This window comes from Palaemon carinicauda, chromosome 31 (assembly GCF_036898095.1).
Source record: "Palaemon carinicauda isolate YSFRI2023 chromosome 31, ASM3689809v2, whole genome shotgun sequence".
NCBI lineage: Eukaryota > Metazoa > Arthropoda > Malacostraca > Decapoda > Palaemonidae > Palaemon > Palaemon carinicauda.
In genome coordinates this window covers 447,709-473,630 of record NC_090755.1, presented here as the reverse complement: position 1 = coordinate 473,630, position 25,922 = coordinate 447,709, and the positions used below count along the sequence as shown (strand labels likewise).

The following is a 25,922-nucleotide window of genomic DNA, read 5'->3' as shown; positions in this document are numbered from 1 at the left end:
CTTCCCCTTTAATGCTGAACATCCAGACGCTGGTGGCCTCCTCTGCTTCTCTGAGTGCAGCAACCCGGCCTCTGCCATAGGAGAGTTGTCCTCGTATGAATACTCCTCTGTTCGGATGTTGACGTCAGTCGCTCCCTGGGAATTCATCAGAAGGAAGACTGATTGCGGCCTACCCAGAGCTTGACTTTGGTCTTGCTCCTCTTCGTTATTGACGCCCCTCTCTCTGGCTTTACGTTTGCAGTCGGCAGAGGGAGTACATAGTTTGAAGCATGTTTCTTGTGCATCTCGGGGGAAAATCTTTCCCGTCCATGGGTTATATTGTTTTCCTGAGTTTTTTTTTTTCATTTGATTAATTTTTAAAAGCGCTGTTTGAATTTAACTTTCCACAAAAGCTAATTAATTTTGAATAAACAGTTTTAATTCACTTCTCTCCAGTACTAAGGACACCGCACTCCTTTGTTCCGTGGTGCAAGCCGGCGGAGGGAGTGCATAGCCTTTACCTTGTTCCTTTTCCTCTCGGGGAACTTCTTTCCCACCCGTAGGTTAGTTACTGTAATATGACCAGGATAACACCCAACGTGTGGAAAGGCATTGCTTGTAAGGTACAGATAACTTGTTTTTACCATAATGAAATTAAATCTTTTCCATTAGAATTGCAGTGTTCTATAACATATCTCATCTTTTCTTGCAGGAAAACCAGAAATGCTGTTTAATGAAAAGTGGAATAACGTGTATGTCGAAGGATTAAAGACAACTCTCGATTATCTGTCTGAAGCTATCAGAAATTTATTCCTCTTGAAAGACCTGCAGTGTACGTTTTGTATATTTTGGTAAATTTTACGTATTATTTCATCATGAAATTCATGTTTCAGCAAATAGTAAAGTTTATCTGTTTTCACAATGGTGAACCAATTTGCTATATTGAGCCATATGGAGATTATAAACATCCTTAAAGAGTGAATTTATGTTTTGTAAGAATTCAACTACAGCACTGTATTATTTTTTTCCTTGAGTAATGTTGCCATTGAAAATGTATTGAAGCTTATCCAAATAATCTTTTGCCTGCGAATTATATCTATATTTAAATTGTTGCAGGTGTCCGCGTCTTGTTGGTTACAGTATCACCTAAGATGGCTAAGCTGTATGTGGATTGTATAACAGATCTCGCAAAAACCTGTAACCAGAAAGTTTCCCTGTTACTTGGAGATGCTCTTGAAGGTATGTATACTGCTGGGTTTCTTTTTTGTACAGTATATGAAAAATAAAATATGTAAGAAAAGGGGAAGGGAAGGGTAACATTCCTGGGTTACCTTTAACTAATACTGGTATGTGTAGGATTTTTGTGTAGTTATTTTTATGAAATAAAATAGTCATTATTGTTATGCGCTTCACTAAGCTTTGAAAATTGTGATACTGTCATAGTATTGTAATATACAGTAAGTCATATAAAAGACTGAAAAATTCTGGAACCATTTTTGCATGCTATAAACCCGTTTGAAGCATTATCTGTTATTGCTTAGTCAGCTGGTTGAGGGATCACTACTAAAGAAATTCAGTTTTTCATTGTTTGTGTAGATATCATTTGGTTGGTTTAGTGGTGAACGTTTATTACGTTTTCATGTAAAGAATAAAATGCAGAATAGTGTAGGCATTTATATAATGATTATGCATTATTTACAGAGGGTACTACAGTAACCATCGCCACATTAGATGCATTACGACATATATCAAATGTTAATAAGCCACAGGAACTCAAAAGGTTGGATACCAACAGATTGAGGGCCTTAATTTTGGATGATGGCCCAGCTTTGCTCAAAAATTGCCCCAAATATATGCAGAGTTATTTTCAAGAACTTGCCAAAAAAGGTAATGAAGACCCATTAGTCTGTAGTAGTTTCCTAACCTTTTTCGTGTGGAGGTTATCAAGTAGCTTCACATGCTAGCGTATTGAATTCACTTGTGTGATTTATCTGAGATGGAATAAATAGTATTTTGGATTGTATTCAGCCTTTTTAATTGAGTTTTGTTTGCAGATGTTAATGTAGTTGTTACTGCTGAGAAAATTTCAACAGTAGAAGTTGAAGATGCTCATCATAAGATAAAGCCAAGAGGTGGTTTTAAGAAAATATATGCAGCCTCTTCCAAGGAAAAGGGTAAGTTTACAGAAAAATAATTTTGATAATGGATTTAGGCTTTTCACTAATTTGTTCAACTTACCTGTTTCCTTACTCGAGGGAAACTGCAGGCTTTTGTAGTTTGCAGGTCCTTTCACATATTGTTGAAATCCTACTTACAGTTAATTTTTTAATGCAGTATTTATCATTATTGCTGCAAAAGTGATAATTTTTTTGTATTCCTTCATGTACAGTATGCTGAATTTACATAGCACTTGAAATTTTTCCTTACAAAGGAACAATCCTTATATTTATTATTATTGTTACCTGTAGTACAACCCTGGTCAGAAAAGCAGAATGCTACAACCCTAAGGGCTTCAAATTAGGAAAATATCCCAGATTCTTAGTTTTTTTGCCAGCATACTCTTTCGCAGTTGCCTTGCCTTCTAGAACCACGGATGGCATTATATTGGAAGCGAAGACCCTAAATGACCTACTGTTTGCTATTATATGTTGGGTTATAAGAAGTTCTTGAGGTTGGAAGAGACAAAATAACTTTTTTTTTATTTCAATCGTCCATATCTTGGAAGTTAAAATGACTAATATCAGGCTATTTTCTTAAATCTATATTTGGAAAAATTTCCATAATACCCTGCCCCACACAACATCATCCATCCATGACAAACAAATACTAAATAAACTTTGTTCCAACACAGAGACTTACCTCGAACTACTTTCTTAGGAGGTACCTGGAATCTCCTCTCAACCGACCAGAGTTTTGTGTAGTCTACCATATTTCCGTTTTCTGTGGGGACTAACTCAGGCGTAAGGAGAACGTGCCCTGAGGCTAGTCCTGAGCTAGGTCGGCGTTAGCTTGGGTCTCGATCGTCAGTAAGTTCTCTGGTCGCGTCGTGATACCATCCCGTCGCTCTCCATTCTCTTGCGATCCTTTGTGTCCCCGACTCGTGTGTCCCACGTGGTTCCCGCGTGATTGCCTTGTGCTTCCCCAAGTGTATTCGTTATCCTTTCCCTGCGTTCCTGTGTCTTGTGGTTTTGTGTTGTGATGGAGCAGACCCGCCGTTGTCCTGGGCCTAGAGCCGGGAAGTCGTGTGGAGCGTTCCTATCCAAGCCGGAGGTTGACCCGCATTCCCTTTGCTTGTCCTGTAGGGGTAGAGTGTGCTCGCCGACGGATACGTGCCCGGCGTGTGTTAGTTGGAATGAGATCCAGTGGGTGCGTTTTAGCACGAAGAAAAAGAAGTCCTCTAAACGGTCCCCCAGGAAGGCGAGCATCTCTTCGCCTTTGCCGTCGCCAGGTGGGAGGTCTGACGAGGTTTCTGTTCCTTCTTCCCCTACCCAGGGTAGGGGACAAGGTAAGTCCGTTGCGGGGAAGGTGCCGATGGCTCTTCCCCAAGAGTCTAATATTCATGATGTGGGGGTTGCTGAATCTTCACAGGCTAGTGGGGGGCCTGATAGTGCTTTGTCTGGGGGTCTTGGGGACTCTGCCCTTGTGATTGGGGGGCACGTCTCCTCCGATGACCCCATGTGTTGTAATACTGTCCCTGTCTCTTCGCCCGCGTCTTGGGCCTGCGTTTCAGGTACCTCAGCAGCTGATGGCGTCCAGGATAGGTTGGACTCGACGGTAGGGGAGCCCTTCGGGTGGAAGCTCCCGAAAACCCCAGGTAGGTCCCCGTTGAGGATGGAGGATGGCCTAGATTCCTGGTTCCCCAGCGTGGTGCGGCCGACCTCCCTTCCAGCCCCTCTGTCGGCAGTTCCTGACTCGTTTTTGCAACCTTCGAGCTCCAGAACTCAACAGTTCGCGAAGACCTCCGTTGCCCCCGAGCCCGCCCGTCGGTTGGGTTATGCAGTATCGTCGGGGTCTTCGGAGGCCGGCTCATCGTTCTCTTCGGAGGGTGGAGCGAGGAGGAGGCGCCGTCGGAGGAGGGAGAGATCCAGGAGCAGGCGCTCCCGTTCGAGGTCACGTTCAAGGTATAGCAGAAGACGTTCCAGGTCCCCGAGGAGGAAGTACAGGAGGAGTAGGTCCCCCAAAGGTGAATGGGTCTTCGTTCCCCGCAGGAGGGTCGAGGACTTCGACGATTTTCCGCGTTCTCCGAGTCGCCGGCCCAGAGACGGTTCTCCACGGAGGCCCTCTGCCAGGCATAAGTATGACCCTCGGAAGGAACAGAGCGAGAAGGCCTCTTCAGGTAGGCGTAAGGCCGCGAAACTTCCGGCTCAACCCGCCCAGCGGGGTGAGTCGCGTTTTCGGACGGGCAGCCTAGTCGGGTCAGCACAGTTGACTCGGCCCTTGGACTCGCAGGGGCGGCTTCCTCTGTCGGGCCAGCCCACGGAAGTCTCGCCCTCTTTGCCCAAAGACGTATTATGGATGAAAGTCCTCGCCGACACGGCGATTCCCACCCCGACACCCAGGTCTAGTGCGGAGGTTCCCATCGGCACAGACTGTTACCACCACAGGGAAGTGCTCGTCGAGTCCGAGCCACAGGGACGAGGGTGTGGTGCCCGTCGGCTCGTCGCCTCGGCCTCAGACGGAGGGTGTGGGTGGCGACAGTGAAGGTTCCCCAACCGAGGACTCGGCATATCGGACGGTGATAGGTCTTATATGGAGGCATCACTGGATCGAGGAACCTGTTCCCTCCGACAAGGATGCCTGGCGTTCCAGTCTTAATCGTCTGATGGTGGCCCCCGTGCAGCAGAAACCCTCCCTGGCACTGCCTGTGGCCAGGGATTTGGTCCTGGGCCGCGCCCACGTGGACAAGGTTGTGGCAGGCAATGCCGAAGCCCCCAAGTCCTAGAGTTCCTCAAAGTTACTCCAGGAACTAAGGTCCCAGAGTAGGTTTTATGTACCAGAGGGGCAGCAACCGGGAGCTTGCAAAATGGAGTCTTCCCTTGAAGTGTTGAGTCAGGGTGCCCCGAAGGACAGAGCCGCGTCAGCCCCGATTTGTTTTTCACAGTCGGAGGCTTCGATGATGGAGATGTCCAAGGACTTAGTCCACGTTGCCTCCTGGTTGGACTGGTGGGCCTCCACTCTGGTAGGTGTTCAAGCCACCTACGACTTTACAGACCCTGCGAACCAAGACCTCCTGAAGGAACTCATCATCTCCGGGGGAAAGACCTTAAAGTTCCTGACTTTCCAGTCTCTTGCCCTGTCAGCCAACTGGGTGCTTAGGAAAAGGGATACGGTCTTAGCCAAGCTTTCCCGGAAAATCCCTGACAGAGAGGCTAGGGCTTTGAGGAGCCTCCCTGTGTGGGGTGACTCCCTGTTTCCGTTGAAACAGCTGGAGGAGGTCATGGAAAAGGTCTTGAAAAGGAAGGAAGGGGGTGCACCTAGACCCCACTCCGTGAGGAGGCCCACTTACAGGAGGGCGACATCGGATGGCCCCTCTACTTCTCATGCCTCTCCTAGCCAGACGAGGAGAGACGCTCCATCTACCTCTTGGGCTCAACCACCGCAGCCCCCCCGTAGAGGAGCCCCAGCAGCATCTGCCTCTTTTAGGGCGGCCTACTCAGCGTCCAGGAGAGGGCATTCAGGCCGCTCCTCCAGAAGGAGATAAAGTGGGAGGCCCCCTACTCCTGCCCAAGCCTCAGGTTGGGGGATGCCTCAGACATTTTTGGCAAGCATGGAGGGCCCACGGTGTGGAGCCCTGGACAGTATCCGTACTGAAGGAAGGGTACAGACTTCCGTTCCTAACAGAACCTCCACCTTTGATCTCACCCAGTCTGGCGGAGTGGCTAGCACCCAAGGACCCCTTGAAGAGGGCGGCCCTTCAGGAGGAAGTTTCCACTATGATGGAGAAAGGTGCGGTGGAAGTGGTCCTACATCCGGGCCCAGGCTTCTACAGTCGTCTTTTTCTGGTGGAGAAAGCGACAGGGGGTTGGAGACCGGTGATAGACCTGTCAGCCCTCAACAAGTTTGTTTGCAAGACGGACTTCAAAATGGACACCCCGAAGTCGGTCTTGCAGTCCTTCAGGGAAGGGGACTTCATGATGTCCATAGACCTCAAGGACGCATACTTTCAAATCCCAATCCACCCCTCAAGCAGGAAGTTTCTCCGGGTGAAGTGGGGTTCCCAGATCCTGCAGTTCATGACCCTCTGCTTCGGTTTGTCGACAGCTCCCCAGGTATTCACGGGAGTCTTCACGACAGTTTCTGTGTGGGTTCACGAAGGGGTATTCGCCTCATTCGATACCTGGACGACTGGTTACTCCTTTCCTCCTCAGAGGAAGTTTTGAAGGAGCAAGGAGTAAAACTAATTCAATTGTGCAAGGATCTGGGTATCACGATCAACCTGGAGAAATCAAATCTGTCTCCCTCCACCAGGATGACCTACTTGGGGATGATGCTGGACTCCCGACTAGTGAGAGCCTTTCCGTCGGAGGAACGGTTGAACAACCTGGAACGGATCCTCCTGCCTTTCCTTTCGAAACAACCCAGGAGAGCCAAAGACTGGCAAAGGTTAATAGGGCACCTAGTGTCATTGGAGAAACTCGTTCCCCAAGGGAGGCTCAGACTCAGGAGCGTCCAGTGGAACCTGAAGGGGCTCTGGAACCAAGTGGACTCGCCCTACAAGTTAATTCCTGTCCTGCCGGAGACAATACACTCCCTGGAGTGGTAGCTGTGTCGGTCGAATACCCTCAAGGGGATGTCCTTTGCAACCTAGCCTCCCAAGATGCTTCTGTTCACAGACGCCTCCAAAGAGGGGTGGGGGGCACATCTCCTCAACGAGACAACGAGAGGAACTTGGACGGACGAGGAGAAAGGTCAGCACATCAACGTCCTAGAGATGAAGGCAGTCCGAGAAGCTTGCCTACAGTTTGTAGATCTTCTGAGGGGAAACACAGTGGCGACAACGCCACTGTAGTAGCGTACATAAAGAAACACGGAGGTCTAAAATCGAAGGAGGAGTGCGATCTCGCTTTGGAGATCCTGGATTGGGCCGAGTCGGAACAGATCGTGATTTCAGCAAGGTTCATTCCAGGCAAAAAGAATGTCCTAGCCGATGGGCTCAGCAGGATGGGACAAGTAGTGGGAACAGAGTGGTCCCTCCTCCCAGAAGTAGCCAGACTCATCATTCAAAAATGGGGCTCGCCGGTGATGGATCTCTTTGTAACCAGGCTGAACGCACAACTCCCCGCATTTTGTTCTCCTGTCCCAGACCCAAAGGCGGCGTTGGAAGATGCTTTTCAACACAAATGGGACAACCTCAACGTGTACGCTTTTCCCCCCTTTGCATTGATCAGGCAAGTGCTCAACAGAGTACGGACGGCTCGAAACTTAAATATGACTTTGGTAGTGCCCTGGTGGCCGGAGAGGGAGTGGTTCGCAGATCTAAGGGACCTGGCATGTCTTCCCCCGTGGCCTCTGCCCGACAGGCCAGACCTTCTACGGCAGTCACACTTCCAAAGGTTCCACGACAATCCTCAGTCTCTTCGCTTTCACGCCTGGAGACTATCGAGCGGCTCCTGAGGAAGGAAGGATATTTGACAGGTACTGCAGAGAAGATGTCATGTTATCTGAGACAGTCTTCAGCAGCGGTCTACCAAGCAAACTGGGCTACTTTTATGAAATGGTGTGCCTCAAAGAACATCAAGCCTCTATAAGCCTCGGTCCCAGATATTGCGGATTTTCTAGTGCATCTCAGAGACGAAGTGGGCTTGTCAATTCCGGTCATCAAAGGAGCCCGTGCAGCCTTGGGCCAAGTCTTCCTTCTGAAGGGCATTGATCTGGGTGCCTCTAGGCACATATCTATGCTCATCAGGAGCTTCGAACAAGCTTGCCCTCCGCAGGCCTCCAGGGTGCCTCAGTGGGACGTGGCAAGGGTATTGAAAATGTTAAGTAGTCCGCCGTTCGAACCCCTGAAGGACATAGTGGACAGGGATCTCACTCTCAAGACGGTCTTCTTGTTGGCCTTGGCCTCTGCTAAGAGAGTAGGAGAGATCCATGGGTTGTCCTACAACATCTCTCATTCGAAGGGGTGGAGGGAGATCTCCCTTAAGTTCGTCCCTTCTTTCCTAGCAAAGACACAGAATCCAGCGGTCTGGGACCCTAAGTTCAAGGGCTTTTCAATGCCGGCTATTCCTAGGACAGGGAATCCAGAAGATTTGAAGTTGTGCCCCGTCCGTGCCGTGAGAAAATACCTTGAGAGGACTGCCCATCTCCGCCCTGGTATCAAAAATCTTTTTGTCTCTACGGGTGTAAGGAAAAAGCAGGTATCTAAGAATACCATCTCCTTTTGACTGAGACGGGTTATTGTCAGGGCCTGTAATGATGAGGGCCTGCCCCTGCCAAGTAATCTCAGGCCCCATGACATTAGGGGTCTAAGTACTTCTCTGGCTTTTGAGAGGAACATGGGGGTGGGCCAGATCCTTAGAGCAGGCACCTGGTCGAACCAGTCGACCTTCACAACGCATTACCTCAAGGATTGCTCGAGGAGGTCTTTAGACGGTTTCTCTATTGGGACAGTCATCTCCGTGCTCCAAGCGATTTAACGGTGAAGCCCCAGGTACAATCATGGATAGCAAAACCAAGAGACATAGGTTCATTCCCTTTCACCCTTGTCCCTTTTTTCCTTTCCCTACTCGGAGATAACCCCACATACAACCTGAAGAAGACACATTCTCTACAACTTCGCCACAGGACTCAGCATCATGGAATTTTTTAAAGGGTAAGTACTTAGACACTAACATGGGCTCTTTGTGTCGTTTTCCCTACGTTTCGTTTTCCGTTTGTATATTGCAACCTAGTTCACATCTAGGTTCCTGGATGTCCGGTTAGCTTGGTCTGAAGTTCAGGAAGACACTCCCACCTCCTAAAGTGTAAGTCTCCCAAGAAAGTAGTTCGAGGTAAGTCTCTGTGTTGGAACAAATCACAAATTTTAAGTAATTTGTATTTTTCCTAACATACTTACCAAGAACTACTTTCGGGTAATGGCCCTCCCTACCTTCCCCGAGTGCCTTACTGCCCTTGAAGACCTTTTGTACCATCCAGGAACTTACTGACGAGCGAGACCCAAGCTAACGCCGACCTAGCTCAGGACTACCCTCAGGGCACGTTCTCCTTACGCCTGAGTTAGTCCCCACAGAAAACGGAAGTAGGGTAGACTACACAAAACTCTGGTCGGTTGAGAGGAGATTCCAGGTACCTCCTAAGAAAGTAGTTCTCGGTAAGTATGTTAGGAAAAATACAAATTACTTAAAATTTGTGATTTTTTGGAGGTCACGTGCAACAAACCTTGAATAACACTTCCTCTACGAATACCTCATCTTTCAATAGAAGTATGCTTTCAGTGACGCTGGATATGGCTGTTAAAACTTTAAAGTGACGGTGGTAGTTGCTGCTGGATGGTAAGGAAGCCACTCCCATCTGACTGGCCACTGAGCCCTCACTTTTTCAGCCACCGCATGGTACAGACATCATCCCGGCACCCTCAACTGGCTTTTTTAATAATTATCTTTTCCATTTAGATGAACAGCCTTAGCAGACTGTCGTTGGTAAGGGATATATAGAAGGAAAGACGGATTAACAGCAGGTTCCTGATAATCAGCCATGCGGTAGTTTTTTCTTTAGTAAATCTGCCGATATCCACATTTTGGTTCCTGTTAGATACCACTCGTTTTTTATGTTTATTCCCTCGTTTGTGTGGCCTGGTGACAAGGCCAGAAATGTATTAATAAGGAGGCTGGCAATCCTTAGAGATTGATGCGCACTGTCGGAAGAATGTTTTATGGCTGCTGAGTATGAAGTGTAGAATGGCACTACCCTTCTTTTTCTTCTTTCAATGTCTTCCATTTCCAGAAAGGCACTAAGGACGTATCACTTGGTTTTCCGTCTTTATAGAGTTCCCGTGACCTTCAAGAACAGTTTCACAAAAGTATTCCTCTAGCAATCGAAAAAGACCCTCATTCTTGACTGAGACAAAAGACTTGTCCTCGCTTCTAAGGAGTACAAATAAAGTCTCCACAGCCCATTATAAGGAATCCTCAACTGCCGAGGGTAAACAGTTTAAGGACAGGTTAGGACGCAGGTCTTTCTAGCTTACTTGCAAGAGCTCCTCAGAGGTACAGGCATTTGCTCTGTCACCCAAGGCCAACATTGAAATGAAGTGCACCTATAAGCCTGCAAAAGATAGCTGCAAAGCAACTGCATCAATGTTACCATAGTACCGTTCAGGTTTAGTACTTGGAGCATAAAGGAGGCAAGCAGAGACTCAACGTCCTTCACGCCATGGTGACTCCTCTTCCTTTCCAAAGGGAGAGGATTCTTTGGATACAATTAACCCATCTACACCCGTTTCAGTTTCTCTCCTGGCGAAGGCAGAGAATCTGGGGACAGAATCAATGTTCCTGAAAGTACTTTCATTAATTATACCGGTCAATGAATTGAAAGAAGTAGCCTGTACCGCATGTGTTTCATAAATGCTTGTACACTGTAATGGTACCACTTTTTTTGTCTTATCGCTCGCTCTTCCCAGCACTTATAATAGACCAACCTGTACAAGCTTGCTAGCTCATGTTTTATTTTGTTTGAATTATTGTGATGTTCTTGCTCGCAAGGCCTTGTATATAAACTCAATGTTTGTTTTAATAAAGTTTGGCTGTAATCCTTTCTCCTCTCTATTATAACCTAACGGCTCGCTCGCACAATTGATGCCCGTTGGAGGAACAGCTCCCTCCCGCCTTCCTCTTCAATTCTGTGCCCTACTGTTTTATGATGCCGCCAAACGACCCTGACTCCTCTCCATGCCACTTCTGTAAAACTTCCGCTTTTCATTAGTACAGAGGTATTTGCTTGGTTCCAGCACACCAAGGTTCAGTTTCGCATCAAGGGCGTGACTCGCTCAAGCACCAAAGTAGACTATGGCCTCGCGGCGATCCCCTAGGACACTTTCCAGGAAATCTCCGAATGGTTTTGCGAACAAAGGGACACCTCAATAGTGTACGACACCCTCAAAACATACCTCTTGGAGTAGTACTCACCATTGCCAGTCGCTCGTATAGCCAAGCTTTTTCATCTCTCTCAATAACCATTTGGGGGACCAAAAGGCTTTGCTCGCCTTCAGGGAAATGACCAGTATCGCTCGTCTGCAACCTGCTGAAAACGGCTCTCTTCACGAGGTGAACCTACCCGAAGCTGAACGTACTGCTATCCCCAGTGTTGATGCTTTGCCCATGAGGAACTTGATGACTAAAGTCGGTGCCTTTATGGACAGCCACTTCACCACTTTCAAGACCTCCATGAACGCCTCTGTTCCTAACGAAGAGGACTATTACACATCGACTGAAGCTGACATGAATGCGGTAGGAAACAAATGCCCACCCTGTGATGTTCCGGAGTGGCGACAAAGCTGCCCACCACCCACATATGCCACCCCTCGCTCGTGCCTAAACTAATGACCTCTCCAGCTACTTACTGATGCACATCAGCTGCAGTTATGCTGTTACCACTCTAAATTTGCAGCTGTTGTGAGAAAATGTGCGAACAGGTGTCAGTGGCCAAAAAACTTGTTAGTAGGCGATAGCTTGTGGCGATGGCCTCCTCTATTACTAATCTTTTCTTTTTACTTGATATAGGTGCGGTTTTTGGTCGACAGTGTTGCTTGCCATTCACTTCTACCAAGGCCACTCTCCAAAAGATGGCATAGTCTTTCTAAGCCTGCCGACATCCACCTGGTAGCTGCTAGTGGATCTGCGATCCCTACCCACAGATACAAGACCCTCATATTATCATTGGGGAGCTCCAAATATCATTACTTCAACATATACCAACAGATATCACTCAGCAATACACGTTTTCCTTCGCAACGACACTAGCAAGCCACTGCTAACTTATATGGGCACTTTCCACGCGATCTGTCATACAACAAAGTCTTTCTTAATTAACATTCATGGCAAAGAAGACTGTGTCTCCAATGATCGCTTAAAATCTGCATATCTACCTGCCAAATGACCCGCCTACAATGTGTCTCACAAGAGCAGGGCGCCCTATTTCACATTTGTCATTTTTAGGGGGGAATCCATGTACCGCACGTGTTTCATACACGCTCGTACACATTAACGGTATTGCTTTTCCTTTGTCTTAATGCTCTCTCTACCCTACGCTGATCATATACTGACCTGTGTAAGCGTGCAAGCACTTGTTTTATTTTGTTTGAATTTTTCTGACGTTCTTGCTCGTAAGTCCTTGTACTGAATATAAGCTTATTGTCTGTTTAATAGAAATTTAGTTGCATATCTGTTGCCTCTTTGTTATAATGTAACAGCTCACTCACACAAGCCAGAGCTCTGATAAGAGGCGGGAAGACCTCAATTGATCAGCTATGCAGTTCCCCACAAGCCTCGAGGCCTACCCTGTAACTTCCATGGCCAGTACTTGCCAGGGAAGCATTAGTGTCAACACATAGGTTTGGAACCTTCTCCGTCTACACTTAGGGTAGCACCTGATGATTTGGATAATTTACTCTGCCCTATGAGGGTGCTCACGTTCTTTCATCAGGTCGGGTAGATGTGAAACAATGGTCAAGAACACTACTTCCTCCTAGCTTTGGGAGACGATAAGGAGAGCGCAAAACAAAGTAACAAGAGAACCAGAAGGGTTGTGGTGGCTGATGTGGTATCGTCCCTGACTGGTGAATGCCAGACTGGAGTTCAAGTCCCGCTCAAACTCGTTAGTTCCTTTGGTTGCTGCAACCTCACCATCCTGTGAGCTAAGGAAAGGGTGGGGGCCTAAGGTCTATTTGCTGAGTCATCACCAGCCATTGCTTGGCACTCCTTGGTCCTAGCTTGGGTGGAGATAGGGCTTGGGCACTGATCATATGTATATATATATGTATATATGGTCAGTCTCTAGGGCATTGTCCTGCTTGATAAGGTAATGTCACTGTGCCTTGCCTCTGTCATTCATGAGCAGCCTTTAAACCTTTAAAACCTGTGCACACACACACCTGAATTAGTGGAATGGTAGCAACACTAAGCCGTCAGGAAGATTTTGTCAGCTGGGCAAGTCTGAAGGCAGGAATCTGGAAAAGCCAGACAACCTTTACAGCCCATTTCGTGCAGGAATGTCCCCACTAGTCCAATAACTACTTTTCTGTAAGATCTGTGTTAGCTACTCAGTAGGTTGTGTAGAATACATAGCGCCCCCACAAGACAATAAGCATATCGTATAAGATAGCTGTTGCGACGTTAGTCAAGGATGAAAATTATCGAGCGTGTAAACGGGCTATTTGGTTGTCGAGCGTGCTCGTCCAACGGCTCGATGAAAGTCAGGCTCATCTTGACTTTTGTGGGCGGAGCTACATTGTTTGACGAACGGTGTGAACATGTGAACGGGTGTCGAGCATCGAACCTCAGTTGTTATTCAAACCTGCTAGAGGAAACACCATCAAACAAATGAATAATGGCTGCCATTAATGAAAGCAAGAATGAGAAGGAAGTCGTACTTTGATTTCATACATACATATCGGGCTCACCCAGCTTTATGGAAAGTTAAATCAAAAGACTATTCCAATAAAGTAGCCAGAAACAAAGGAATAGTGGCTCTGCATGAAATATTGAAAGAACTAATTTTAAAGCCTTAATTTTAAAGCAATAAGCAAGTTGGTGTGTGAAAATTTCTCTCTTTATAGTAGCGAACCCTTCGTCCACTTTGATCTTTTCTTTTTTCTTCTTAGTGCCACTGCTAAAGCAATGGCTATCAAATCGTCCTGGTCGAGTGACATGTTGACGTTGTCTTAGCACGAGGCACACTGAGGCTCGATGTACTGTCTGAAAGCTCTTCGAGCCGTTCTACAAGTAGGTTCGACAACCGGGCTCGACGAGCTGCTCGGCCGTGTAAACCCCGCTTTAGTCAAGGATTAGAATAAGAATGTTTGGCCGTTTGTTCCTACACTGATACAAACCTTCATTCTTTACTATAGGAGGAGATATTCTATCGTGAGCTGAAAAATAGGGCAGAAAAACCTTAACAAGGTCGTCAATGACCAGGCTGGTAGTTATCCACCTGTTAGTGGTGGGGGACCGCCGGTCGGTAGCTACTGTTTACCTTTAATCGAATTCTAGCCGACACAGTGGTAACACCGCTGCTCCAGCTTTTGTTTCACTGGCAGACTAGCCTTTCTTTTTTGTGTTTTTGATTAATCCTTTTTCTTTTTCTTTGTTAGAGGTGATGTCCTCTATTATGAGGAAGTGTTCCGGGGTGCCCCTGAAATCCTGTGACACCTTTATGTTGCCGCTGGAGGTGGATCCTCATTCCCTATGCCCTGGGTGCAGAGGTCAGGTTGTGTTCTGGGGGCTCCCCCTGCCAAGTATGTAGAGAGTGGTCGCCCTCTCAGTGAGAGAAGTTCGAGAAGAGGAAGAAGAAATCCAAGAAGGACTCATTAACTCCAGGTTTGCCGTCGAAAGGTAAGGAGTCTCGGACCTCTTCTTAGACCTCTCATTCTCTCCCTTCAGACTCTTCTTTGCCTCCCTCCTCCAGGGGGGAAGTCAAGGAAGAATGGCACCATTGATTTAACCCCCATTCCTCTCGGTCATGCTGATCCTGTTGCCTCCCCTAGTGGGGCAATGTTTTCCGCCAGCGGGAATGACTCCGTTACCGCTTCCATTCTAGATCATGTACGAGCGGTATGGCCTTCCCTTGGACTTCCTGGTTCTCCTTTGGAGGAAGTTTGGAACCAGTTCCTCGTGGGCAAGGTTGTGCCTCAGGTCCCTTCTGTTTCGGAACCCTCGGAAGTTCCGGAGCTCGCCTACCTCCCGTCAACTCAGTCAGCGCCCGCTGAAGTTTCAGTGGATGTAGTAACTTCAGCTCCTGCGGCTGCTACTTCTCACACTGTTTGCGCTTCTACAGTATACAGGTTGCAAGCGCAAACATCGCAGTACCTCCTCCTCCTCGTCATTGTCCTCGCCCTCTTCGGAGGATAGGAGGGAGTGAGAGGAGGAAAAGGAGAGCGCGCTCTCCTTCGCCTAGACGTTCTCGCCGGAGAAACAGGCGATATAGGAAGACACATCATCGTTTTCACTCTTCCTCGCCTTTTGTCTCTTCACGAGACGTCTCGCCTCGAGACTTGAGCGCTCTCGGCGCAAACCTAAGAGGAGTGCTTCCTCTCGTCATCGTTCTGCCTCTCTGTCGTTTTCCTCTCGCGCGAGGGATCATCTAAGAAGCCAGGAGTGCGGCCAAGGGAAAAGCGCATCCTGACCTCGAACCCTCTCCTTCACTTATTAGTTTGAGGGTCTCCGTTCGCTCAGGGAAAGTTAGAAAGAGCGCTTCTCCTCGCTTTCGCTCCCTATCTTCAGAGAAAGATTGCTCTCGCCCTTCGACTTCTTGATCTTGCAAGTCTCAGGTCATACACTCACGGGGCCAATCTCCTCGCCCTCGTGTTTCAGACAGGACAACCTTCCCGGTTCTCTTGCTCCCTAATGAGTTAGGGATTACAAGTCTCTCGAAAACCTTGTAAGAAGACGCAAGGGTTCAACCCTTATTCTCATCGGTTGAGAGCAGAGGGAAGAGGGGAAATGTGTTAGAGAGGCTAAAAGGAAAGCACGCCCAGATAGCTTCATGTGGCAGCTCGTAAGCTGCCCACGTTACGAGGTAGCAATCGTTGTCAACCTTCAACTTGAACAAGGCTTGTTGATGGGAAGCATAGATTGCTGCCAGGAGGTTCGCCTCCAGGTGTTGGAGAACCTCCCCTTACGAGGGAGTGTTAACCTTCTCCGGAATTGGGCTCCCCCCCCACCCTTCCGAGGGAGAGCTTCCCCACATCAGCCGTTCAGCAATCTTCCCTCTTTCGGGAAGAGTTGCGGACAGCTCGATGAGTCTTGCTTATGCTATCTCATCGCCGAAGACTGTGTTTCTTTCCTTGAGCTGGGGAAAAGCAAGTCTAAGGCTTGTCCCTCCCTCGAGGGGAACTTCTCCCTCTCGTTCGCGAGAGAGATTGTTATGCCTATGCTTTTTTCCCATTGAGCTGGGAGAAAGCTTGTTCTAGGCGATGTCTTCCTTCGGGAGGACTTCCCTCTCGTTCGCGAGAGGGAGATTATTACGCCTACGCTTTTTTCCCATAGAGCTGGGAGAAAGCTTGCCATAGGCGATATCCTCCTTTGGGAGGACTTCTCTCTCGTTTGCGAGAGAGAGATTATTACGCCTACGTTTTTTTCCAATAGAGCTGGGAGAAAGCTTGTTCTAGGCGATCTCCTTCAGGAGAACTTTCCTTTCGTTTGCAAGAGAAAACTTGAAGTTTGCTGATCCACTAGGGGGGGTGGCAGAGCTTTCTCCGAAACAGGTTCCCCCTGCGGGGGAATGAGTCTCTCGTTCTCAAGAGAAGTCCACCTCTGGGCATTGGCAGTCTCCCCCCCCCCCCCTTTACGCTTATGATTCTCCTCCAGGGGCGGAGCGAGAGCCTTGTCTTAAGCGACGTTCTCTTTCGGGAGAACAAACCTCCCCTGCGGAGGAGCTATCTTTAGATTTGGAGCAGTCTACCCCTTGGGCGGAGTCTGCTGAACGTTCCTCTCCGGAGATTCTTAGGGTGGAAGGGTTCGTAACTCCTCTCCACCCCGGACATTCTCCCCATCGTGCTGTGAGGAGACGTCTTTTTGAACCTGCTGGCTCTCCTCAAGTTGACCCTTCGGGTTCTCGGGACAATCACCCTTTTGGGCTGGCGTGATCGTGAGCCTTCGGGCCTCCGTCGCGCTGGACTTTCACGTTCACACGACTTAGAACCTTCGAGTTTCAGTTACGCTGAGCATTCGGGCTCTCATAACAAGAGTTACACTGATCCTTTGGGCTCTCGTACCATCAGTTACGCTAACCCTTCGGTGTCTCCTTACAAGGAAACTTCGGTTTCCCGTTGCGCTATCCCTTCGGGGTCTCACAACGCAGGTTGCTGATCCCTCCGGCTCTCGTGACTTTAGTCACGTTGACACATCGGTGTCTCGTGTTAGGAAAACTTTGGTTTGTCGTTGCTCTGATCCTTCTGGGTCTCGCAACATGACCTCTAGGGTCTCACGCGATCACGCTGAACCTTCTGGTTCTCATGAAAGAAGTCGCCAAGAGTTTTACTCTTATGAAAGAGAGTCTTCGGACTCTCGTCGCGCGGAGTGTTCGCGCGCGCAACCAACACTGCGCACGTGACCATCAAGAGTTTTACTTTTGTGACAGAGTCTTCCGACTCTCGTCACGCAAAGTGCGACCATCGTCACCAAGAGTTTTACTCTTATGACAGAGAGTCTTCCGACTCTCGTCATGCAAATTGTTCGCGCGCGCAATTAGCGCTACTCGCGCGACCATCGTCACCAGGAGTTTTACTCTTATGACAGAGAGTCTTCTGACTCTTGTCACGCAAAGTTCGCGCGCGCGACCATCGTCACCAAGAGTCTTACTCTTATGACAGAGAGTCTTCAGACTCACGTCACGCAAAGTATTCGCGCCCAATTAGCGCTACTCGCGCGACCATCATCATCAGGAGTTTTACTCTTATGACAGAGAGTCTTCCGACTCGTCACGCAAAGTGTTCGCGCACGCAATTAGCGCTACGTGTGCGACCATCGTCATCAAGAGATGACAGAGAGTCTTCCGACTCTCGTCAACAGTCTCCTACTTCGCCGTTACCTCCAGACACTCCGACTTCTATCGCTTTTCCCCTTTCGATAAGAAAGATGCGAGGGGTAAGACCAAAGGTTTGTCTGCTACTCACGTCTCCACTTCACCTGCAATAACACGCGAGGAATAAGCGCAGCCTGAGGATTCCTCGGAAGAGCTGCCGTCAAAGGACTTATTTAAGTGCTCTAATAACTATGTGTAATATCTCAGGCTTCGGCGATTGTCTCTGTCTCCTCGACCTCTTGACGCTCCAGCCTTAAACAGGCTATGTTATAATCCACCGAACCTTAAGACCAGAATTGAACTTCCCTGGTCTGTTCACACTGCAGGCCGTCTGAGGAAGATCTCGCAGGGGGTCTCGAGAGAAACGTGTTCCCTGAAGTCTCAGGGATCCCATAAACTTTTGCATTTCCCATTCTACAAAGTCAGAGATGCCAACCCTTCTCCTCTGACCTTGGATCTCCTCACGGCGAGGCTCACACCTGGCTGCTCTGCTTTTCCAGTGTCTTTCTCAGCCACAGAAGCCTCAGCAATGGAAGCGGTTTCAATGTCCCTTCTGGAGGCTTTATCTTGGTTTGACAAGTGGTCTGGTACAGTCGGCTACCTCGCGAGTCACAAGGACCTGTCAAACTAAGACTCCATGCAGTCCCTACAGGAAGTCCTAGCTGCTGGGGCCAAGACAATGGACTTCCTAACTGCTACAACAGCGACCATTTGGGGCAATTGGGTTCTCAAAAAGAGGAAATCAGTAGTTTCCAGACTTCAAAGGTGGCGGACTTCCTTTTGTACCTCAAGGAGGAAAAGCTCCTCTCAATCTCGGCGATTAAGGGCTATCGCTCAGCCTTGAGCCTCATCTGTAGACTGAGAGGGGTTGACCTTTCCACCTCGGAAGATATCACCATGTTGATTCGAGGTTTTGAGCGTTCTCGCCCCCATAGTTGAGATTAAACCACCACCTTGGGACGTTACGTTGGTGTTACGTTCCCTGAAGGGTCAGCCCTATGAGCCCTTAAATAGGGCCTCAGACTACTTTCTGACCCTTAAGACCGTCTTCCTCGTAGCTCTGACCTCGGCTAAAAGGGTCAGTGAGCTACATTCTAGGGGATGGGGGGAAGTCTCTCTCAACTTCGTACCAGGCTTTGTGGCTAAGACTCAGAATCCTTCATCTGCCAATGAGAGATTTCGAGAATTTCAATTTTCCAGCCTCAATAAGGTAACACAGGATACAGACCAATTGTTACTGTGCCCAATCAGGGCACTAAAGAAATACCTGAAGCGCACCAGACCTTTCAGACCACGTCTCCGTCATCTCTTCCTTAATACCAACAAGGTAAAGAAGAGAATCTCTTGCAACACCATCTCTTTCTTGCTCAAGAAAGTTATTGTGAGAGCTATTCATGGAGACCCAGAGGCAGCACAACCCAAAGCCCAAGTTAGGGGAGTGGCTGCCTCACTGGCATTTAAGAGAAATTTCTCAGTCTCCCAATTCTTAAGAGGTGGGGTCTGGAAACGCCAATCTACATTCACTGCTCACTATTTGAGCGATGTGACACATAGGTCTCTAGACACCTTTTCTGAAGGGCCTATTGTGGCAGGTCAACAGGTGCTGTAGCTACCTTACGCCCTTTCAGGGGACAATAGCCATTGGTTGAGAATACCATATTACACTAGGTTTTAAGAAAGTCATCCATCTATCTTCTTCGTTTCCTTCTCCCTCCCATCTGGGGATCCTAGTCTGTAGCCAGTTTCAGCGGGACTCGCTAATGGAAATAAGGTATGAAACTCATCTGATTCCTCTCACAGGGTGTAAGTTATACTCGTGGCCACGAGGTTTCCCCTTTTCAAGGTTGGGGGAATCCTAAGTATGAAGGGGTCTGAGTCGAATGTTCCTGACCCACTTCATCCTGAAACATTTGTTTCCACAAAGCTACAGACTTTCAGTTGTGCTAAGATTATGGGGATCTACAAAGAAAGAAGATTTACAGGAGATTTTTTCTTCAAGAGAGTCTAGTTTGAGGACTATCTTTCCTATGAATAGGGAACTCCTTGACCACCCTAGCCTCAGAACTAAGTCTCCTATAGTAAAGAATGAGGGTTTGTATCAGTGTAGGAACAAATGACAAACTTATAACAGATTTTGTATTTTTCCTAACATACAAACCCGAATTCTTTACACAAATCTTCCCTCCAGCCTTAAACAGGCTATGTTATAATCCACCGAACCTTAAGACCAGAATTGAACTTCCCTGGTCTGTTCACACTGCAGGCCATCTGAGGAAGATCTCACAGGGGTTCTCGAGAGAAACGTGTTCCCTGAAGTCTCAGGGATCCCATAAACTTTTGTATTTCCCCTTTTACAAGGTCAGAGATGCCAATTGAAAGTAAACAGTAGCTACCGACCGGCGGTCCCCCATCGCTAACAGGTGGATAACTACTTGCCCGGTCGTGAACGACCTTGTTAAGGTTTTCTGCCGTATTTTCCAGCTTGCGCTAGAATATCTCCTCCTATAGTAAAGAATTTGAGTTTGTATGTTAGGAAAAATACAATCTCTGTTATAAGTTTGTCATTTTTCCTCTATCTTTCTCCATCCTTTGGGTGCATCTGTCGAGGCATTATGTCACTCGATCAGACTTTTAGACAATTAAGCTACCATACCAAGCAAATATTCTATTTAGTTTAAGATAGGTCACAGTCAAAGTGGTTACTCAGTGGCCTGTCAGGGTCAAAGCAGCTACTTTGTTGGCTGCCAGGGAGCGGGGCTTTCCTGCTACCTACCAATAACTACCAAAACCTCAGTAAGAATTTTAATAGCTGAGTTTCCAGCATCGCTGAAATCATATAACTCCCACTTAGTATTTGCCTCATCGAGACATTACCAAAACGTTGAACAAACTATGTGAATGCAACCGGCAAACGAGAGAGATTATTGTAAAAAACAGCTTAAATTTGTCGGGAAACTTGAGCTTACAATTGCAGTTAATCATGAGGGAAAATGTTAAATTCCTTAAGAAAACAACCACTCTAAAGTAGCCTGACAATTCCAAGTTAAATCAGTGGCCAGCAATAACAAACAAATGGTGAAATAAATTATTTTATTTTTTTCAATATTTAACTTAGTCGGTGATTATATAGCTGCAACTCTGTTGCTCGACAGAAAACTCTAAGGTAAAACTCACCAGCGATCGCTACACAGGTTGCGGGTGTGCCCAACAGCGCCATCTGTCGACCAGATACCCAGTTCTCAGTGTAAACAAAGACTCAATTTTCTCTCTGTCGTGCTATCGACAAGACGTACTTACTCGCTGTTGCTAAACTGGAGTTTTTTCACAACTAATTGGTGAAGTACATTATTCTAGTTTTGAGCTTTCGCTGTGCAGGGTTTCTCTTCACACAAATCCTTGAACTCTTTTTGATAACGGATTCTTTGTTGATGACTTTTTGATAGTTTTTTGAATTCCCCTTTGACCAATTCAAAATGGCTAACCCTTCACAAGTCCCAAAATTTAGGAAGTGCAATGCTAGGGACTGTTCAAGGTGTCTTCCGAAGGCTTCTATCGACCCTCACACTGTTTGTTCCAATTGTCGGGATAAAACTTGTCAATTGGAAGATCGGTGTGAGGAGTGCGTTGGGCTTTCGGAATTCGATTTTATCGAATTCCAAAAGTATACACGTAGGCTAGAGAGAGATAGAGTTAGGAGAAGTTCCTCTCGTTCTATTGATATTTCCTCTCCTCATGCCCCACAACCTATTCCTTCCCCTGTAGTGGTTGCTCCTAATCCCCCTCCTGGCACTCAGGAACCTTCGATGGCAGATATGATGCGTGCCATCCAAGCTCTGGGTGAGAGAGTTGAGTCCCTTGCTAGTGACCGTAATCAGCTCATGGCGGATGTGAAGGGGCTGAAGTGCAAAAGTGCAGTGGGAAGTGATAAAGTGCCGAATGATAGTGTTGTGGATAGTGTTGCGCTTGAGGGTTCGTCTGTTCGTGCCTGTCGTCCTCCTAGTCCGGGACCTCTTGCAAGCTCCCAAGTCCAGGGGAGAAGCAATGTCGTACGACAAATGGGTTTGAGAGGCTTTAATCAGCGAACAGACGTTCCCTCCGTGGTATCGGGCGTATCTACCCAAGATCGCCCCTGCCTAACTAAGACGAGAGAGCCCATTTATACCTCGTCTTCGGAAGGTGTTTCTCGCAAGAAACCCTGGACCAAGGTCTCACGACCGTTAAAGCGCAAGTCGGTCCCTTCCGCACAAGTCCAACGGCCCAGTTGTAGCCACTGGGTCAGTTCGGACTCGCTGCCGTCATCCGATGACTGCTCACCGCCTAAGAGAGGCAAAGCGGTACCGCTTCAGACAGTTACACCGTCTGTCGCCGCACCTGCTCCTGTAGACCCTAAGTGGTCTCTACTGCAAGACATGCAGTCTAAACTAACGTCTCTTATGCAGGACTTTCGTGCGGAGAAGGTTGCTGCCGCACCAGCTAGTGCAGCTCCTTGCCTACAACCGCCCACACGATCGGTTGTGCGTCCTGTGGACGCTGAGGTAACCTTCTCACGCACACCAGTTGAGAGAGTTCCGCCACCCATGCGTTCCAGTGTGATCTGCCAGCCGCATGTTGACGTTCAGCGACGCACGGAGGTCTCCGTTGACGTTCGTGAGGTTCAACAACCGTCAGAGTTGTTTTGTTTTGACGCGGTGCGTCAACCTCCGCAACCCAGTGTGGTTGCCACTGCTCACCCACATCAGTCCAGACAGTCTGGAGTAGACGCTGTGCGTCCCCGCGCTGCTATGGTTGTTGCCAGCTCACAGACTGGGCAGCAGTTCCATGACGTTGCGTCCGGCTCAGTCACGCATGCACCCGTGCGACCGGACTCAGCTAACCAGCCGTTACCCACTCCGTTGCCGTTCCCTCATCAGTTATCGGATGAGGGACTTTCTGATGATGATGTTGCTGCACACGTAGATGAACCGCATTCAGAACTGGACGAGCCTAAGTCTACGCAACCCTCTTTGGACTTTAGGAAAGTTTTGGCCCTTTTCAAAGAGATGTTTCCGGACCAGTTTGTTTCTGTGGCTCCGCGTTCTCCTCCGTCAGAGTTTGTGTTAGGCATGCCGTCAACCACTCCTGCCTTTACTAGACTCGTCCTCGCACGCTCGTCCAAGAGAGCTTTGCGGGTGATAGGAGAATGGCTGCAGTCCAAGAAGAGTTTAGGGAAGACAGCTTTTACGTTTCCCCCTGCTAGACTCTCTTCTAGATCGAGCGTCTGGTATGCCACGGGAGAAGTTCTCGGCTTGGGAGTTCCTGCCTCTGCCCAGGGCGACTTCTCAAGTCTTGTAGACTCTCCCCGCCGCCTTGCCATGAGACGCTCAAAGATATGTTGGTCATCTTCGGACCTGGACCACCTTTTGAAAGGTATCTTTAGAGCCTTCGAAGTTTTTAACTTCTTAGACTGGTGTCTAGGAGCTCTAAGCAGAAAGATCTCTCCGACAGAGAAGGAGACTTCCTTGCTCATTATGTCCTGCATGGACAAGGCTGTACGTGATGGGTCTAATGAGCTTGCTGCATCATTTGTGTCCGGAGTCCTTAAGAAGCGTGAAAACCTATGCTCATTCCTTTCAGCTGGAGTTACACCATGCCAGAGATCCGAACTTCTGTTTGCTCCTCTTTCCAAGTGCCTTTTTCCAGAAGACCTGATTAAGGAAATTGCCGCTTCTTTGATACAGAAGGACACTCACGATCTTGTTGCGTCCTCCGCTCGCAAAGCCACCCCTTTGCCTACCTTGTCAGCTAGACCAAGGATGGACACTCCAGCGTCCCGTTTTATTCCGCCCTTTCGTGGCAGAGCCTCCAGCAGAGGAGGTGCTCGTGCCGAAGGGAAACGAGGAAAGAAGAAAGGAACCAAGTCCTTTAAGGGCAGAGTCTGACTGCCAGCTTCTTCAGACAGCAGTGGGAGCCAGACTCAAGAACTTCTGGCAGACCTGGGAAAAGAGAGGCGCAGATGCGCAATCTGTGAAGTTGCTCAGAGAGGGGTACAAGATCCCTTTTGTACGGAAACCCCCTCTAGCAACGTCCCACATCGATCTCTCTCCCAGGTACAGAGAGGAAGACAAGAGATGAGCCTTGAAACGGGAAGTGTCTCTTTTACTAGAGAAGGGAGCAGTGGTCAGAGTCTCGGACCTTCAATCTCCGGGATTCTACAACCGACTCTTCTTGGTGTCAAAGAAGACAGGAGGGTGGAGGCCGGTGCTAGACGTCAGTGCTCTGAATGTCTTTGTCACAAAGCAGACGTTCTCCATGGAGACCACGAAGTCAGTCTTAGCAGCGGTCAGAAGGGAAGACTGGATGGTCTCTTTAGACCTAAGGGACGCCTACTTCCACGTCCCCATCCACCCGGACTCCCAACCTTTTCTGAGATTCGTTTTCGAAAAGGTTGTCTTCCAGTTTCAAGCCCTGTGCTTTGGCCTAAGCACAGCTCCTCTTGTGTTTACGAGGCTGATGAGGAATGTAGCCAAATTCCTTCATTTAGCGGACATCCGAGCCTCCCTCTATTTGGACGACTGGCTTCTCAGAGCTTCTTCCAGTCGTCGCTGTCTGAAGGATCTAAAGTGGACTCTAGATCTGTCCAAGGAATTGGGTCTCCTTGTCAATATGGAAAAGTCACAACTGGTCCCATCCCAAACTATCGTGTATTTAGGGATGGAGATTTACAGTCTAGCTTTTCGGGCTTTTCCATCGGCCCCCAGAACAAGCCAAGCCCAGTTATGCATCCAGAACATGCTGAAGAAGGAACAATGTTCAGTCAGGAAGTGGATGAGTCTGATAGGGACGCTATCATCCCTGGAACAGTTCGTGTCATTAGGAAGACTACACCTCCGTCCTCTTCAATACCACCTAGCATTTCATTGGAAAAAGGACAAGACGCTAGAAGCGGTCTCGATCCCCATTTCCGAGAAGGTGAAGTCTTGCCTGACTTGGTGGAAGGACAGTATCAGCCTAAGAGAGGGTCTTCCCCTGGCTGTTCAGACTCCCAACCACGTTCTCTTCTCGGACGCATCGGACGTAGGCTGGGGCGCGACATTAGACGGTCGGGAATGTTCGGGAATATGGAACTCGAGTCAAAGGACAATGCATATCAACTGCAAGGAGCTACTGGCAGTACATCTGGCCTTGAAAAGCTTCAGGTCTCTCCTTCAAGGCAAAGTGGTGGAGGTGAACTCGGACAACACCACTGCTTTGGCGTACATCTCCAAGCAAGGAGGGACCCACTCACTGACGTTGTACGAGATCGCAAGGGACCTGCTCATCTGGTCAAAAGGTCAAAACATATCGCTAGTAACGAGGTTCATCCAAGGCAACTTGAATGTCATGGCAGATTGTCTCAGTCGGAAGGGGCAAGTAATTCCAACAGAATGGACCCTCCACAAGGATGTATGCAAGAGACTTTGGGCCACTTGGGGCCAACCAACCATAGATCTCTTTGCAACCTCGATGACCAAGAGGCTCCCAATATATTGCTCACCAATCCCGGACCCAGCAGCAATTCATATAGATGCCTTTCTCCTAGATTGGTCACATCTAGATCTATACGCATTCCCACCGTTCAAGATTGTCAACAAGGTATTGCAGAAGTTCGCCTCTCACGAAGGGACAAGGTTGACGCTAGTTGCTCCCCTCTGGCCCGCGAGAGAATGGTTCACCGAGGTACTTTGATGGCTAGTAGACGTTCCCAGAACTCTTCCTCTAAGGGTGGACCTTCTACGTCAGCCACACGTAAAGAAGGTACACCAAAGCCTCCACGCTCTTCGTCTGACTGCCTTCAGACTATCGAAAGACTCTCAAGAGCTAGAGGCTTTTCGAAGGAGGCAGCCAGGGCGATTGCTAGAGCAAGGAGAACATCCACCCTTAGAGTCTACCAATCGAAGTGGGAAGTCTTCCGAAACTGGTGCAAGTCAGTATCTGTATCCTCGACCAGTACCTCTGTAACTCAAATAGCTGACTTCCTCTTATACCTGAGGAAAGAACGATCACTTTCAGCTCCCACTATCAAGGGTTACAGAAGCATGTTGGCATCAGTCTTCCGTCACAGAGGCTTAGATCTTTCCAACAATAAAGATCTACAGGACCTCCTTAAGTCTTTTGAGACCACGAAGGAGCGTCGTTTGGTTACGCCTGGTTGGAATTTAGACGTGGTACTAAGATTCCTCATGTCAGAC

The 25,922-nt window shown here is 48.3% G+C and overlaps 1 protein-coding gene across 1 annotated transcript in view; it reads left to right on the top strand.

Moving 5' to 3' along the window:
- Nucleotides 1-25,922, top strand: part of LOC137624225 (uncharacterized) — a 185,376-nt gene that overhangs the window by 136,180 nt on the left and 23,274 nt on the right. Inside the window, exons 13-16 of the mRNA XM_068354726.1 lie at nucleotides 692-811; nucleotides 1,096-1,218; nucleotides 1,681-1,866; nucleotides 2,034-2,153. Of these exons, the coding sequence (XP_068210827.1) occupies nucleotides 692-811; nucleotides 1,096-1,218; nucleotides 1,681-1,866; nucleotides 2,034-2,153 (549 nt within the window). The remainder of the gene's footprint in view (nucleotides 1-691; nucleotides 812-1,095; nucleotides 1,219-1,680; nucleotides 1,867-2,033; nucleotides 2,154-25,922) is intronic.